Source organism: Tasmannia lanceolata, unplaced genomic scaffold (assembly GCF_043159265.1).
Source record: "Tasmannia lanceolata isolate RefF3 unplaced genomic scaffold, GAP_Taslan_0.1 ptg000002l, whole genome shotgun sequence".
Classification (NCBI taxonomy): domain Eukaryota; kingdom Viridiplantae; phylum Streptophyta; class Magnoliopsida; order Canellales; family Winteraceae; genus Tasmannia; species Tasmannia lanceolata.
The window spans coordinates 34,157,614-34,175,676 of NW_027518679.1; the positions used below are offsets into that span (position 1 = coordinate 34,157,614).

At 39.2% G+C, this 18,063-nt stretch overlaps 1 protein-coding gene across 2 annotated transcripts in view; it reads right to left on the reverse strand.

Annotated features, from left to right (window-relative positions):
- Window positions 1-918: 918 nt before the first annotated feature.
- The window catches only part of LOC143870776 (uncharacterized), a 56,067-nt gene continuing 38,922 nt past the window's right edge, over window positions 919-18,063 (reverse strand). For both annotated transcript variants that reach the window (XM_077376628.1, XM_077376627.1), the window contains 2 exons: window positions 1,580-1,696; window positions 919-1,496 (listed from right to left, as the gene is read on the reverse strand). In XM_077376628.1, the coding sequence (XP_077232743.1) occupies window positions 1,053-1,496; window positions 1,580-1,696 (561 nt within the window). In that variant the 3' untranslated portion in view covers window positions 919-1,052. The remainder of the gene's footprint in view (window positions 1,497-1,579; window positions 1,697-18,063) is intronic.

Below are 18,063 nucleotides of genomic sequence, written 5' to 3' on the forward strand. Positions count from 1 at the left end.
TGGCCCATCAAAGTATTAAGCTCTAGTGGGAGAAGATTTAGATGAAGTGGTGGTAGAAGGGGATTCCATCAATGTTATCCGCTGGTTAAGTGGATCTCATGTCTTCCCGTGGAGATTTGTGGCGTGTTTTAGGCCATTAAAGACATCTTGGACAACTCAAGTATTTCATTTCACCATATCAAAAGATCAACAAATGGAGTATCAGACAAGCTTGCTAGGGATGGAGTTCACTTGGTGGCCTTTTTGCCTTAGTCTTTTTGGTCTTTTTGCCTCCTCTTTATCTTCTTTGTTTTTTCTTTAGCTTGTATTTGACCATCTCGGTCTTTTTCTTTCAATGAAATTTCAGCCATTAAAAAAAACCATAACTTTAAGATTTTGAAAATCAAAATAAAATTAGGGGGATGGGGTCGAGTTCAAGTCAGGTCGGGTTGCCCAAGGCCTCAACCTAAACCCAGCCCGAAATTAAATCGGGTTGAACCCATCAAATTCAGGTCGAACCCGGCCCAAGTTGCACCCCAGTCTGAGGCAGTAGTTTGGGAGAGGGGGGAGGGAGTGGCCCCTATATCACTAGATAGTGTGGGCTTGTTACATTTCAATTAAACCTTGACCCACCTGGCAGTCAAAAATCATATACCCAAAGCTATTATTTTTGCAAGTGAGTAGGACACCATCCCTGTCAAACAAAAACAATCAGAAATAACACTTAATAAGGCAAAATACTCAAAAAAAAGTCAAGATGATAAAGATGCAGAAAATTATATTTAACTTCCATTTTATGGATCTATACTCAAACTACTAATCTAATTCTAGGGAAAGTGACACTAAAAAAAGGCCCTGCATACGCCTCTGCTCTATTGTCTAATCCCAACTTACTGGTAATCATGCAATATAAATCCGACTGGCATCAGGACTATAAACTCAGTAAACGTCAAGATATCATATGAGGGTACTTCAAATTCTTTTTGTGCAACATATGGAAAGCAACAAACAAGAAAATGGAAAATGGTTGGACAGGTTTAAGCTTCAAGTTTTCAATCCACAGTTCCGAAATCTCAGTATCGGTACAAGGGCGGAGGAAAATACCCTGGGGGTGGGCCTGCCGAAAAGAGAGGATGATCACGGTAGGCAGGAGGGTAAGGGTACAAGCCATACGGATCGCGGCGTTCAATCTCACCTCGCGGCATTGGTGGTGGTTCCAAGTCCATAAGCCGACGGTCATGAAGCTCCAGTTTTGTTCTGTAGTAATCAATTTCCATTGGCCTGCTAGGGTAGGCATACATTGGAGGAGGTAAGGGCGGAGCTATGGGCGGTGGTGATACATAAGCCTCCCTTTGGTATGTATTAGGATGCCTTGGGTACATGGGTTCCCCACCCCATGAGGGGCGGTTCGCTCTATCGCGACCTCGCCTCTTTCTTTCCCGATCTACGGTGCTAGATGCCTCCTTGCCCTGCTTTGGATTAGGTTCCGCAAGGAAAAGCTTACACAAGTTTTTCACCTGTTGACCAGTATAAGTTGACAACAATCAATATGCAATCAAGAACATATCACTTGCAGAAAAGTGGAATAAGAATTAAGAACCTGTTTGGAGTTGAGCAGACAATCGAACTTGTTCTTCGCATAATAATTATCTTTGATTACTGCTTTGAACTTTTCCTCAGGCAAGGGTAGGCAATCATGAACTATAGTAAAGTGAACCTGCCAGAGATATCTCATTATAATTCATATTGCTCTTTACTTCCAACAAGTAACTGAACATGTTGAATGATATGAATAATGTAAGCAATACTGTGGGGTATTAAAGTTAAGGCTAATAGCACAAGCTAAAATCCTGAGCAATAATGGGAACAAAAGATGAACCAATAGCTAAAATTGATCAACCAAAACTACACTTAATCAGGTAAAGATCATTGAGAGAAATTTGGCTGTTTGGGAGATGAGAGTTAAATTATTTGAAACTACTATATTGACATTAAAACAAAAAGAATCAACCACGACGCATATGAAACAATTAATCATAGTCACAAACTTCGGATTTTGGGATAAATAATCCAAAATGCCAACTAATACTGATTCATCGCCTCATTTGTAGGAGACCATGACCCACCACCTTTTGAACCCATATTGGTAAGATCTCTTGCAATTCCCTAGCTGAACCTGGTATGAGAGAAGATCATTCTATAAGAAGCCAACTGGGGTCCCCCAATCCAACTCAACCTGGCCCTCAAACTCCCACTACCATAAATGGCTCACTAGATCAGGCTGCATCACCTAGAGACAAGGAATTGATATTGCTTTCACATGCCAATCAAAGGCAAACTCCCAGTGCACCATCATATTTGGAAGAGTTCTGACATTGCCTGCTTTCATAAACCCTCAGTACAGTTTTCCTTGTTTGGCAGCAGTACCATCGGAATAGTAAAAAAATGTAAGAAACAACCATTTTCAATGCTACCAAGTTCTTGCTTTAATTGTGGCAACACTAGCAATAAAGCATGCCAGGAGGCACTTAAAACTAGTTGGGGTCGGCTAATGAATCCTTTAGAAAATTTTCATGAAGAAGGTGAAAAATGACTACGATTGTCTCTTGCCAAAAAAAAAAAAAAAAAAGACTAGGATTGTCATACAAGAGAAGAGAGAGGACAACTTGCGTTGGAGAGGGCGGCGGTGACGAGGGGCGGCGGTGACGGCACGAGACGGCGACGGCAAATTGGGGGAAGGGGAACCCTAGAGGCGAAAATGAGAGAGAGACAGTCAGACAGAGACGAGAGACGGATGGAAGTCTGTAACCCAAATGAATGAGATTAAATTCATTTGAGTTTTCATGGGCACCTGCGGATTTATCCAGCCCGGCCCATTTTTATGGGTTAGGCCGGGCCGGGTCAAATTTCAAAGGTTCACTAATTCAGACCAGTAAATTACGGGCGGTCCAGGTCACTTTTTGCCGGGTCTAGTTTTAGGTAAGCTATCAAGAGACCTACAAATATTCTTAAAAACTTTTTTTTTTTGGGGGGGGCGGGGGGGGGAGGGGGGCTTTTGTTTGACGAAAATAAAAGAAAGGATTGGTTTCTTGGAGAAGTAAAGAAACCTTTTTTGGCTTTTTGGCTTTCATCTTCTCCATAACTTTCTAGTGTGCAGGAATTCATACTTGAAGATTGAAGATCCGGGGATGAGGTTCGATCTAGAGAGCATTGGGTTTTAAATTTCACTAAGGGAAAGGTACTATCCTGGGGGTGTGAATAACCTAGGATGAGGCTCTCATTCTCCTTTACTTAGCACTGATTTCAGCACTACTTCAAGATCAGTAATTCAGTACATCTCATGTTCTATTTATAAAATTAATTTATCTTCAAAAAGTTATTCCATTGAGAAATGGGGTTGGGTATTGCATGTTTAGGCTGTGTTATTTGGCATTAACATTCAGTCTAAGATTATATATTATGGATTGATAATTGTTAGGGATCTGTCCATAATAATATAAACATTGCATTTGCTATAAAATTAGAGCTATAATAGATTTTTTATTTACATTAATTTCAAATCTATTAGAGATTTCAGATGTCACAAAATTTAGATCTGCTATAAATTTCATATCTATTGATTAATCAAGAAATCACAATCATCATCAAATTTTGGAAATCAGAGCATTTATATTAGAATAAGGTCCTATAGCATAATCAAACCTACAAACTAAGCCTCCAACAAAGACATTGGGTCCTATGACTGGTCAAGAAGTGCAGGGAAATAAAACCCTTGATGAAATTAGAGACTTTATTCGACAACAAGGCAAATAAATCTGACAAGATTAAATTTTTTGGCAAAAAGGAACGCTAAATCGACAACAAGTACGAACTTGTTCATATGAACTAAATGCTTACTTTGTTCCTACGAAGGGGTGTCAATTAAGTCGTGATACGTCGAGAGCAATATCAGAGGAATTGAAGGGGAGGGAAACCCTAGGCATTAGGAGATGCATCAACATCCAATTAATTCAGGATCTGTCGACAAAAGCTTGGACGAGGTTAAAGATGAATTCCATGAGACCGAAGATAAGGGAACAAATGGTAAGCGCAACTTCCAGGGCCAATTCGAGTATGATAGGGGAAGAAATGTTATCCAATGAAAAAACATGTAAGGCCTTTTACTAATTTTGATTTCTCAACATTGGAAGAGTTTGACCCCATCTTAGAAACATTCTTTGGAAAATCACATTTGGACAATTGGAATTTTTTTATGTTAGAATGATGTGAGATGCCTCTTATGGTTCGAAAGAAGTTAATGTGCAAACTAGAAATTTATCATTAGGTGGTAATGTAAGCCTTGAAGGAAAATTCAAGGTTGATAGTTACTTGGTTATGTTGGGTTGATGCAATCTTGAAAGTCCTGCAATATCAATAGTAACAATTTCTTGAAGGTTTGATTTCCACAAGTTGGTAATTGAAGATGCAGTTCATCCTCCTAAATGAGCTGAAAGAATAGGTGCAAGAGGAGATGGAGCTTAGTCCCATGAAAATGTGGCTACATTCCATAGGGTGGGTTTATGTGTGAATTATTTTTTTTAAGTAGAGGGCCCATTAGGTAGGTATTGTGTATATTCATTGTTATGCTTTAATTGTCTTTTAAGTCTAAGTAATATGTTTTTTACAAAACTTATGTTATGTCAAGTCAAGTCACTTATGTATTTTTTTTTAATGGCAGCCAAGTCACTTATGTTAGAATGGGGTAAACTGTGTTTACAAGTCACTACAAGTGTTCTCAACTGTCTTTAAAGGTCGCTTAAGTTTCACTTAAATTAAAAGAGGACAATTATGACTACTCATGACACTGCTCAAAGGGCTTCAAATGGGAGCTCTAAGTGAGGATATTTTGTCAAAAGTGGGAAGTTTAGTTTAGAACAATATTTCAAAACGCAGCCAACGCAAATCCTAGTCGACTCAGAATAATGCGGTCGAGTACTCAGTCGCGCCAACCGACTACTTGGTTGGCGCAGTCACAACTCAAGAGAGTCGAAGGAGTTTTGATTGATTTTGTAAGGCAAAACGCGGACTAGAATAAGAATGCGGGCAAAGTAAAAAGGAGTCGACTCCGGGGAGTTGAGTCGACGATAATGTGGGAGAGTTTTGAAACTATTATGTAGGATGTCAAGAGTCATATATATTGTTGCAGACTGTATTTTTAGGGAGACTTTTGTGTAATGAAAAGAAAAATGACAGGTTTTGGAGGAGACAGAGAGATACTTCTTTAGCATCCATCTTCTGCATAACTTTCTAGTTTGTAGGAATTCATATTGAAGAATAAGATCTAAAGTTCGATTCAAAGAGCGTTGAGTGTTGGATATCTCATGGAAAATGTGCATGTTGGATGTCTCATCAAAAATGTACTATCGTATGACTGTGAATCAGAATAGGGCTTCCACTCTACTTTACTTGTGACCAGTTTTGTGGCTACTTTAAGGTTCATACATCTCAGATTTGATTGCTGCAGTTTTATACAAAACTGATTGATTTATATTAATAAGGTTATTCCAATAAGGGATTGGATATTTGATGTAGCTCAAATGGTGGCATGCATGACTGCCTAGTATGGTGGACCTCGATTTTGGTGTTATAATGGTGGTCAAAGTATTGTGAAGCTTAGAGACTCAAGTTAGTTATGGCATTTTGGAAGTTGTTATCTTGGAATAATGGAGTTTAGAGTTACAAGAGGTTTTGAAAGTTGTTATTGTTCTAGTTTCCAAGTAGGGTCAAAATATTAGGTAATTAATAACAGTGAGGACAGACTTGGGGGCTAGGAACATAATAGAGAACATGACCTTCGATAGGATAGCATGGAATAAAACGGTCCATGTAGACGAACCCAACGAGTGTCAAGATTAAACTTAGTCAATTTGAGCCGGGTAGATCCTTTCACCTTCTTCATGAAAATTTTCTAAAGGATTTATTAGCTGACCCCAACTAGTTTGGGACAAAGGCTTAATTGAGTTGAGTTGAGTTAAAGTTGTAATGGGAGTAAATGACTTAGGTAGTGGAAAAATATGTAAAAAGGGGATGAAGTATGCATTTTGGGGGGATTGAAGAAAATATTTTGAATGAAGTAAAGAAACTCTTTTGTGGTTGAGCATGACTCCCATTGTTTGATTATCCTTCCTCAAGTTCTCGTGTGTGTTTTCCCTCTTGTTCTTCTCTCCACTATTTGGTATCAGAGATTGAGATTAGCTTTTGGGCGGCATTTCTTCATTGTCTTTCTTCCATGGCGGCAAGAAGACCTAGAGGAAGGCACGGCAACAATCCGATGGTTAATGCAAGAGATGACGAAATACAAGAACTTCATAGGCAAGTTGAGCAATTAACTTTGCGCTTAGAGCGTCAAGAGACTCGTAGTGACCACAATCATTCCAGCGATGAATTCGATGTCAATCCATTTGCTAATCAGGCCCAACGTGAGAAGCCATTGGAAGCAAGGTTCTTTCGTGCTTCGGACGACCTTGAAATCAATATTCCGGAGTTCCATGGGCGCTTACATCCGGAAGAGTTTCTCGATTAGCTTAGCGCCGTTGAGAAATTTTTCGATTACAAAGATACGACGGAAAGCCATCGTGTGAAGCTCGTGGCAACAAGGCTTCATGGCATGGTGGGACAAAGTTCAAGGAATGCAGCTATGGAAAGGAAAGCTTAAGATTTCGTCATGAGAAAAGATGAAATCGAGACTAAAGGAGAAATTTCTTCCCATTGATTATGCTCAAGTAGCATTCTCTCTATTCAACAATCTTCGTCAAGAGGCGAGAAACATAGTTGAGCACACCGAAGAATTCTATAAACTTTTCGTGTGAAATGACATACAAGAGACCGAAGAACAACTTGTCTCAAGGTATGTGGGTGGCTTGCATATGCCAATTCGTGATGAAGTCGAGATGCAACGTTTGTAGAAAGTCAACGATGCAAATCAATTAGCCTTGAAAGTTGAGGCTAAGCTTGCTCGTAGTGGCGCAAAAAGTTAGTGAATGTTTGTAGCCTCTACCCCTCTCCGAGGGGTGAATCTTCACGAAGTAATGTCGTTGCCAAAGGTGGGCGTCCCAATAACAATGTTGTTCGTGATTCACCATGTGTTGAGACTGAGAGTAGTGTGAGACGTGGAAATCGGAATTTCACTTGTTTCAAATGTGGTCAAGTTGGTCATCGTGCAAGTGATTGCCCAAAACGACAAATCGATGTTCGTGTGAAGTATGTTGATGAAGGAGATGAACATGAAGCTTTTCATGATTCGATTGAGCCCGTCTATGATGAAGGTGATGTGGAACAAGAAGAAATTGAAGCCGAAGTTGGAGATAGTTTGGTGATTCACCGAGCATTGACTACTCCAACAGCGGATACTAAATAAGATTGGCTTCAATCTAATATCTTCAAGACTAGATGTAAGGCACAAGGCAAAGTATGCACAATCGTGATTGATGGTGGAAGTTGTGAGAATATTCTCTCACAAGAAATGGTGGACAGGCTCAAGTTAAAGACCGAACCACATCCAAAGCCATATCGCATCTCATGGTTCAAAAAGGGAAATGAGGTAAAAGTTGATAAGCGGTCAATAATTCCCTTTTCAATGGGCAAAAATTATAAAGATGAAGTTTGGTGTGATGTTGTCCATATGGATGTATGTCACATACTTTTGAGAAAGTGATGGGGACATCAACAATGGGCGTGGATTCAAGGTTTACAAGCGCAAACGTGGACGAGACTGATGGCGGAGACTCTAGCATGGGCCACAGACATGGGCGTCTTTTTTTTATTATTTGCTTACTATTTTCGTCATTTTATTTGTAGCTTACTTTTTAGACATCAAATCTCATCCGTTTGGAGTGTTTTTTGGTATTATTAGAAAGGTTTTTCAATTGCCTATCTAATGAACCCAAGATCACATGATTCGGATGTCTTTTGAGCAAGTTATGAGTGTTTTTAAGAAGTGATATAGGTCTATTAAGGGATTACTATTTTTGGTAAGTTTTTAACTTTATTTAGTTTACTTTGAATGAGATGAATGGTTGAGATTAGTTGCTTATTTCTTAAGTTATCTTCTAGGTTATCTTTTCATATAAATACATCTTATGAAAGCAATGTGAGTCACTTTTTGAATATTGAATAAAATTGACGTTTTTTTGTGAGCCATTGAAGCTTGGAACTTATCTTCTCTTCTTGGTGGTTTGGAACCATCTTCTCTCATCTCCTCTCACCTATTCTCTTCTATTTCTACAATCAAATCATCACAAACAAGGTTAGTAAATCAGATTTTCTATTTTCTTTATTCTTGAACCCTAAAACTAGAAGAACCCCAAATTCCATAGATCTCCCTTGTTCTTCAAGATCTTGTTTTGAGATTTTGAGGGATTGTTTTAGTGATTAAACCTCACCTAAAACTCACAAGAATCTCAACTTTCAAACATTTTTTAACCTTATTGCAAGTTTCACCATTTTCAAGCCCGGAAACTCTTTTTAAAGATCCATAGCCTAAACCTACTATCATATCAGAACCTAAACCCCTAAAATTACCTTTCTTTTACTTACATAAACACTTACCTAAGATCTGGACAGCAGTTTTTTTCAATTTCCAGATTTGCAGAAATTATTAAAATACGCCTACGGCCTAAATCTGTACTGTTTTGACCCAATTCCTTGTGGTGGACATTTTTATTTATTTTTCTTCATTGATTATTATTAATTTTCATACTTTTGTTACATCTAATTGATAGGTCTTATATTATCTTTTAGTTCTTTTAATTGGTTGCATATGTAGGCCTAGTTTCAGACTAATCCTTCGATTATCAATTCATCTTACGAATCTTTATCCCTTTGATTGATTTGTATAAGGTTTAGTTCATGCTTAATTACAATCTTTACAATTATTTATGCTATTTAAGTCTAATTATTGCTGCTGCACATAGATTAATTAGGCGTTAATTCAGCCCTAGGGTAGTTGTTAAGTGTTCTTTTAGTTTTCCACGTAAGCTCTAAACTGTCCCAAAGTCTTAATCCCATTAGGAGTGTAGGATTTTCCCTAAATTAGGTATTGTCCTGCATCAACTTAGTATACAGAGTAATTTTTTTAAGGAAACCCTTTAGGGTGTTAGAGTAAAAAAAAGGAGTCCAAATTTGTGTTTAGTTTCCCTTTGCATCCTCACAAGGAGTGGTAAGGATTACCACACAATGACATCCAGCAATCAGGTGTCTAATGATGAGTTGGCCCAACTCATTAGAGACACTAGCGCGATCTGATTTTTGGCCGTGAGGAGATCCGGCTTAGTAAAGAGGACCGTGAAGCCCACAGTCGAGTTTGAACAAACCGTGTTACATATGTAGAGCCCCAACAAGATGAAGGAGAGGACTATGATGATCAAGCCAATGAGGCCGGGAATGATGAGGAAATTATGTGGCCGATGGCTATATTACTGAAGAAGAAAAATTATAACAAAATTCGAACAAGGTTTGTTTGATAAGATGTATGATCACACAACCAAAGGCGGATGAGGACTGGAGAAGAAGCAGCATCTTTCACACTTTCACTAAACACTAAGGCAAGAATTGTAGAGTTATCATTGATAGTGGAAGTTATATGAACGTAGTTTCTCCCAGTGGAGTTAGCCGAATGGGACTTAAACCCGAGCCACACCCAAATCCATACAAGGCTGCTTGGGTTGATTAGTCAACCATTCCGGATCGGGATGTCACGTGCCTCTTCAATTCTTATTATACACCAACACAATCTGGTGTGATATAGTTGAGATGAATGTTGCTCACATTTTACTAGGACGACTGTGGTTGTATGACAGAGATGTTGTGCATTATGGGAAATCCAACACATTCATTGAGCACAAAGACAAGAAAATTACTTTGTAGCCATGCCCACCGCAAGCGTTCAAAGTGGCTGAAAAGAAAGACGTTGCTTCTACTAGCAAGTCCAAGAAACCCTTAGGTATTCTTAATCAAAAAGGGTTTTGAAAATGAGAGTAAAGAGTCTGAAAAGATTTACGCTTTAGTGCAAAAGAGGATTATGTCGTCCAGAATGAGGTCGTTATTGAAATTCCTTCTGAAGTGAAACCGTTAATGAAAGAATATGAGGAATTATTTCTTGAGGAACTACCAGATGAACTATATCCTATGCGAGACATTCAGCATGCCATTGATCTAGTTTCTGGATCCTCTTTGCCGAACTTGCTCCATTATCGCATGAACCCCAAAGAACATGCCGATTAAAAGAGGCAAGTAGATGTATTTTTGAGCAAAGGCTTGATTCGAGAAAGCCTGAGTCCGTGTGCGCTACCCGCATTGCTTACGCCAAAAAAGATGGAAGTTGGCGCATGTGCGTAAATAGTCGAGCCATAAACAAGATCACTGTCAAGTATCGATTTCTAATTCCCAGGCTTGATGATATACTTGATATGATGGCTGGCTCTACCATCTTTTCAAAGATAGATCTAAAAGGCAGGTATCACCAAATTAGAGTACGAGTTGGTGATGAGTGGAAGACCATCTTTAAGACAGAATGGTTTATATGAATGGTTAGTTATGCCTTTTTGGCTTAACAAATGCACCAAGCAAATTCATGAGAGTAATGACACAAGTGCTTAGACCATTCATTGGCAAGTTTTTGGTTGTTTACTTAATTTTTTTTTTTTTTGTAACATAGGGTGTCCCCACCCCCTTTGGAAGTAGGACTATTCCCCACGGATGCGCGCAATCGCCCAGAAACCACGCACATCAGACTGTTTACTTAATTTATAATAAAACCAAAATTGCTCACTTGTCACATCTTCGACATGTATTTGATATACTCAAGAGAGAGAACTGTACGCAAACCTGAAGAAATGCACATTCTTCAGCAATCAAGTTATATTTCTTAGGTTTGTTGTCTCAGTTGAGGGTGTGGTAGTTGATCATGAGAAGGTAAGAGCAATTGTTGAGTGGCCAGAACCCACTAATATTCATGAGGTTCGAAGCTTCCATGGATTGTTAACATTCTATCATAAGTTCATTAAAGGGTTGGGTTCCATTATGGCTCCCGTGACGGATTGCATAAAAAAAGGGGAGTTCAAGTGGACCAAGAGTGCCATGAAAGCATTTCAAGAAGTTAAGAAGCTCATGACTGAGGCCCCAATGTTGCCTATTTTAGTGAAAAACTTAATGAGGCTAGGCAAAAGTATACCACTTACGAGAAAGAATTTTATGCAGTAGTCCAAGCTTTGCACCTACTATCTCCTACCACAAGAGTTTGTGTTATACTCTCACCATCAAGCACTCAGATTTCTTAACTCAAAAAATAAATTGAAACCAATACATGCGAGATGGGTATAGTATCTGCAAGAGTACACTTTTGTCCTCAAACATCGTCCAGGTGTTGAGAATTTTATGAAGTAGTCCAAGCTTTGCACCTACTATCTCCTACCGCAAGAGTTTGTGTTATACTCTGACCATCAAGCAATCAGATATCTTAACTCGCAAAATAAATTGAAACCAATACATGTGAGATGGGTAGAGTATTTGCAAGAATACACTTTTGTCCCCAAACACCGTCCAGGTTTTGAGAATACAGCTACAGATGCCCCCAGTCTTGTGACACTTCTCATGACTTGTAAGGCCTTCCAAAAGATCAATGCCTCATGTGAATTTCAAGCATGGAGTCATGTTAAGAACTTATTGAATTCCATGTGTAGGCGTCATTGGGTTTGACAAGATAAAAGATGAATATGTCAAATGCCCAGACTTTGGAGTTGTGTATGCTAGCTTGAACGATGAACATTCCGATTTACGTTCTAATTATTTAATGAGGGATGGTTATTTGTTCAAGGGAACTAAGTTTTGTCTGCCTCGTACCTCCTTACGAGATTTTATGATATGGGAATTACATGCTGGAGGAACTGCATGACACTTTGGTAGAGATTTTATTTTTTTTGAAAAATGACATATATTATAACTCATACGAGAATTACAAAGGTTAGGGACCAAAAGTCCCTTTCTGATTTACAATATGGGATCCAAGGGATCACCAATCGGCCATAAGAAAAAACCAAAAATCTTTTACACTTAAGCATCATCCCATCCATCAAGCTACATCCTTCAAAAACTATCGCCATCTAAAAAACAAAATACCTCCATACCAACACCCCTGAAGGACCTTTCAAAATCCTGATATTTACTTGTCAAAACCTGTACAACCTTCTATTAAAGATCTTGAGTAAACTCCCCTAAAGTTGAGCATTTTTGTAAGTCTGACAGAAGTCGATCAATCTCAGATGCAAAGACCTCATAATCGAGATGGTAGCCGAGAGCTCCTCATCGTTTGGGTCATTTTCTTCTGATGCCCTTTTCCGATTGATCATAGCCTCCAGCTTCTGAATCCCTGATGCCTTATCTCCTTCCCAACGTAGAAGCCTCAAGTTCTTTTCATCCACCAGCACCTTAATAAAGAAGGGGTGCTTATACATGGGTGAGTGAGTTTCTTTAACATTGCGCGACCTAGTTACACTAAAGAATAATTTGGGCCGCCTCTTTGAAAAGCTTCCATTGTCTCTTCAAGAAGCCCCTAATGACTTCTCTCGGTGTTGGCGATAATTTGGAAGCCAACTCTTCATTGTAGACCATAGCTTTTATCCAGCTTAATGTTTCCTCCATCTCGATTAAGTCCACAGACCGTTTCAGCGTTTCCTCTTCCGATCCAACACCAGAGTACTTAAGGAGGAGGGCCGGGCTATGGAGGTATCGTTCAAATTTTCCATCTGATATTCTTGTGTGTTTTCTTTTCCTCTACTCTAACTATTTAGAAGGGAAGCGAAGAGAAGAGAAAGGTGGGTATTCCTACTTTGGTGATTTACCGCCTCAGGATGACCACTGACCAAGAACCAGGTGTCCAAACTCACTCATTGTGGCGTACAAAGATCTCATCCTGCCATAAATGAGCATTAATGGCGTCAAAGTACTCTTTGATATCATCCCAACTCGAGGAGACCTTTTCAACTTCCCATGATATTGAAGACCCCAAAAATTGAATACTTTAATCAAAACTTTTAAAATGCCTCAGGTGCTTGTCCCAAAACGAATATATCAATTACTCCTTTCTTTAAATAAGAGTGATCATTCCTCCATTTAGCGACATCTCTACAGTACCGATGTCAGAATTAATAAAAATAAATATAACCTTTCTCGATGCTATCCCATTCCTCAAGCACCATCAAAACACTCCCAAGCCGGAGGCTTGGGATACCCCAAATGACCTTCATCCGCAAGTGGCACATGCCTTGGGTAGCTGGGAGACCCAACCATAGCTCGCAATATTTTCCTTCTGATTCTTCAGCCCTTCTGAAGTAAGCTTCTTGGAAGCATCCGCTTTTTTTGTGGGTAATTTTCCACAAGGGTACCTCCCATGACGGCCGGACATTTCCTCTTCGGATCTTTGCTTCCATGGAAAGCCAAATTTCACCTTTCAAGATCTGGACTTTGACCCTAGAAATGCCCCAGGTAGAGATAGTCCAGAAGTCCTAGGCTTAGTGACTCCCAAACCTTTCCTAGGCTTCGCAAACCTACCCTTCCGGGTCAAGGTACGTACAAAGCTGGCACGACTAGCACACCTAGGTGATTGTTTAAGATGAATACCCTTTAGCATGAAACCTTCTTTAGTGGGACCAGATAAGTGGGTAAAGTGCATTCTTGTCCAGGTTGTTTACTTGATGATCCCAAGGCACTGTCGTCAATCAGAGAAGGAAACAAAGAGGGGGAAGAACTTCACCCTACAGATGTCCTGACACTTCAGCTGAGTGATGAAATTTGAAATTTGAATTCAATGAAGCGGGCCCCATAGGATCAAAGGTCCTCCTTTCCTGATTTTCGAAAGATGCAATGAGGGACTCATCACTAGCGCCGACGGTTGCCTTTCCAAATTTGGAATACAATTCCTCATAGATCCACTCTCCGGGGAGCGTAGTACCCCTGAACAATGGGATGGCACTCAGTGAGCAATGGCGGAGCCCAGCTAAGGTCCAGTATTCTGGACTTCGACTCCGACTGTGTAACACTGACCTGAGATCCGAATCTGAACAGCGGATGGGGATAACTTCTACCATGGAGCAAGAATTTTAGCGAACACAAAGTTCATACATTGGTTATGGCCCCCTTCCATTTTCACCTCCAGAACTTGGCCAAATATATTTCCCAAGGCTTCAACTGTTGAAGTGGCCCATACATGTAGTGGCCATGGTTTTAAATTTCGACCGTTTCACCCGAAATATTTCGATTTCGGCCGCGACCGAAACGAAATTTACATGAAGTAGTTCTTTACAAGATTTCAGCAAAATTTCACTGAATTTCAGAAATTTCGCCAAAATGTCACCGAAATTTCGGTTGAAATTTTTTGTTTAGCCTTTTTTACAGAATTTCCACCGAAATTTTAAAAGAGTCCACCGAATTGTTATAATTCCCACTAAAATTTATGAAATATTCACCAAAATTTCCACCAAAATTTTAGACATTTCGGTCGAAATTTTTAAAAAAAAATCATAATCATATTTTTACATGATTTCGGATCGAAACAGAAACGTTTCGGTGGTGACCGAAACCGACGTTGAAACCGAAATTTAAAACCTTTGTAGTGGAATGCCATAGAAATTAACCCGGAGCGCTTATGAGCCTTGAACATATTCTCTGCTCCGGGTGGATAGAGAATACAATTGACTACGCCACACCTCATTTCCTTTAGCCAGGATCGCTGGGCAAGAAAGGGAAGGAATATCCCAAGTTCTTTTAGCCCACAACCAAAGTTCATTAAGGGTCCCAGACGTGTCCTTCCTCTTCCCTATCAAGCAAGCTTTCAGGGTATCCAATCTCGTTTCCACCTCGTTACCCGAAATAGATAAGGACGTAATACCTCCCTCAACCGATGAGAAGATCATCACAAAGTCAGGCCATCGGTCAACCTTCTTACTAGCGTTAGCCGATAAGACTTCCGGATTGATATGGTTCACACCAGAAAAGGAAGCACCTTCCTTTTTATCCAAATGGCACCTCCAGCATCTGCCCCGCCATCTGAAATTAAGGTAGTCGCAAAGATAGACAACGCCAATCCCTAGGCCTTCGGTCTGATTCCTCCCTACTTCCTTTCCACGAACCCCTAGAGATGGGGTTATAACTCCAGTTGGGTGATCCCGTTTTTTTTGCTTACACCATCGGCAACAATGCCGTCATTTGAAATTACAATAAGCACAAGCTAAGCAAAACCAATCCCCACCCGTCTCGCCATCTGAAAATCTCGGTTGAACGAACTGACACTTAGGTAGAGATAAAACCATATCATTGGTTGACGATAGGTTTTATTGGCCTGGATTAAAGAGAGATGTTGCTAGGATTTTTAGCCATTGTGGAACTTGTCAGACAGCCAAGATGCATAAAGAAAACACGGGATCGTATACTCCATTGCCAGTACCATATGCCCCATGGGAGGATGTGAGTATGGATTTTGTTTTAGGTCTTCCGAGAACCCGAAGAGGACATGATTCTATATTTGTAGTCGTAGATAGGTTCTCAAAGATGGCTCATTTTATCCCTTGCTCTAAAACATCCGATGCTTCTGCTATTGCTTGGATATTTTTTTCTGAGGTTGTGAAACACCATGGTCTCCCAAAAACAATTGTGTCTGATCGTGATGTTAAGTTCACCAGTCATTTCTGAAGATCTTTGTGGAACATGATGGGAACTGAGTTAAAATTCTCTACTGCATATCATCACCAAACAAATGGTCAAACAGAGGTCATTAATAGGAGTCTAGGAAACCTCCTTAGGTGTCTTACTAGTGATCATATTTCTAGTTGGGATAGAGTCCTTCCCCAAGCTGAGTTTGCCTATAATAGTTCTGTGAACCGTAGTATAGGTCTTTCCCCTTTTCAGATTATCACAGGCTATACCCCTAGGAAGCCAGTAGATCTTATTCCTGTTGTAGCTAGTGCAAGTTCTAGAGTTTATCAGTCTGCCGAGTCCTTTGCGCATATTCGAGACTTACATGCAGAAATAAAAGCAAATATAATAATTAGTAATGAATCTTACAAATCTTATGCAGATGTACATCGAAGGCTATAAGAATTCAAAGAAGGTGATATGGTAATGGTAAGAATTAAGCCTAAATGTTATGGTAAACGTGTAGTTAGCAAACTACACGCACGTGGCGCAGGACCTTTTAAAATAATTAAAAAGATTAGTGCTAATGCCTATGTTTTAGATTTACCACCTGACATGGGAATTAGTAATACTTTCAATGTTGAAGACCTTTCACAATATCATGAAACCTTTTCTACATTTGATAACCCCAAATATGCTCAATCTCCACCCATCCCAGTACTACCTTCTACCCCACCATTACCCAGATTTAAGAAAAGAAAAGTAGTAAAAGACATCTTGGATGAGAAGATTGTCTCCATTCACACTGGAGGAATTAAGAAATTCTTAGTCAGATGGCAAGGACGGCCAGATAGCGACGATTCTTGGATTACAGTTGACGAGCTTAAGGAGCTTGATCCAAATTTGTTAAAGCAGTACGAGCGGGTTAATTCACCGGAAGTGAATTTTTCCAAGTCGGGGAGAAATGATGGGGACATCAACAATAGGCGTGGATTCAAGGTTTACAAGCGCAGACATGGACGAGACTAATGGCGGGGACTCTAGCATGGGCCAATAACATGGGCGTCTTTTTTTATTATTTACTTACTATTTTCGTCATTTTATTAGTAGACTACTTTTTAAGCATCAAATATCATCCGTTTGCCATGTTTTTAGTATTATTAGAAAGGTTTTTCAATTACCTATCTAATGAGCCTAAGATCACATGATTTGGATGTTTTTTGAGCAAGTTATGAGTTTTTTTAGGACGTATAGGTCTATTACGGGATTACTATTTTTGGTAAGGTTTTAACTTTATTTAGTTTACTTTGGATTAGATGAATGGTTGAGATTAGTTGCTTAGGTCTTAAGTTATCTTTTATGGTTTCTTTTCTTATAAATAATCTTATGAAAGCAATATAAGGGACTTTTTGAATATTGAATAAAATTGACTTTTTTTGTGAGCCATTGAAGCTTGGAACTTCTTCTCTTCTCTTCTCTTCTCTTCTCTTCTTAGTGGTTTGGAACCATCTTCTCTCATCTCCTACCTATTCTCTTCTATTTCTTCAATCAAACCAACACAAACAAGGTTAGTAAATCAGATTTTCTATTTTCTTTGTTCTTGAATCCTAAAACTAGAAGAACGCCAAATTCCACAGATCTCCAATGTTCTTCAAGATCTTGTTTTGAGATTTTGAGAGATTGTTTTAGTGATTAAACCCCACCTAAAACTCACAAGAATCTCAACTTTCAAACCTTTTTGAACCCTATTGCAAGTTTCACCATTTTCAAGCTGGGAAACCCTTTTTAAAGATCCGTAGCCTAAACCTACCATCAAATCAGAACATAAACCCCTAGAATTACCTTTATTTTACCTGCCTAAACACTTACCTAAGATCTGGACAGCAGTTTCCTTTAATTTCCAGATTTGCAGAAATTACCAAAATACCCCTACGGCCTAAATCTGGGACTGTTTTGACCCAATTCCTGCTGTGGACATTTTTTTAATTTTCTTCATTGATTATTAATAATTTCTCATACTTTTGTTACATCTAATTGATAGGTCTTACATTATCTTTTAGTTCTTTTAATTGGTTGCATGTGTAGGCCTAGTTTCGGACTAAACCTCCGAGTATCAATTCATCTTACGAATCTTTATCGCTTTGATTGATTTGTATAAGGTTTAGTTCATGCTTAAATACAATCTTTAAAATTATTTATGCTATTTAAGTCTAATTATTTCTGCTGCCCATAGATTAATTAGGCGTTAATGCAGCCCTAGGTTAGTTGTTAGGTGTTCTTTTAGTTTTCCGCGTAAGCCCTAAATTGTCCTAAAGTCTTAATCCCATTAGGAGTGTAGGATTTTCCCTAAATTAGGTATTGTCCTGCATCATAAAGCCTAGGCAATTTGGCCGAAATGTTATACATGATGGCCTCAAGAAC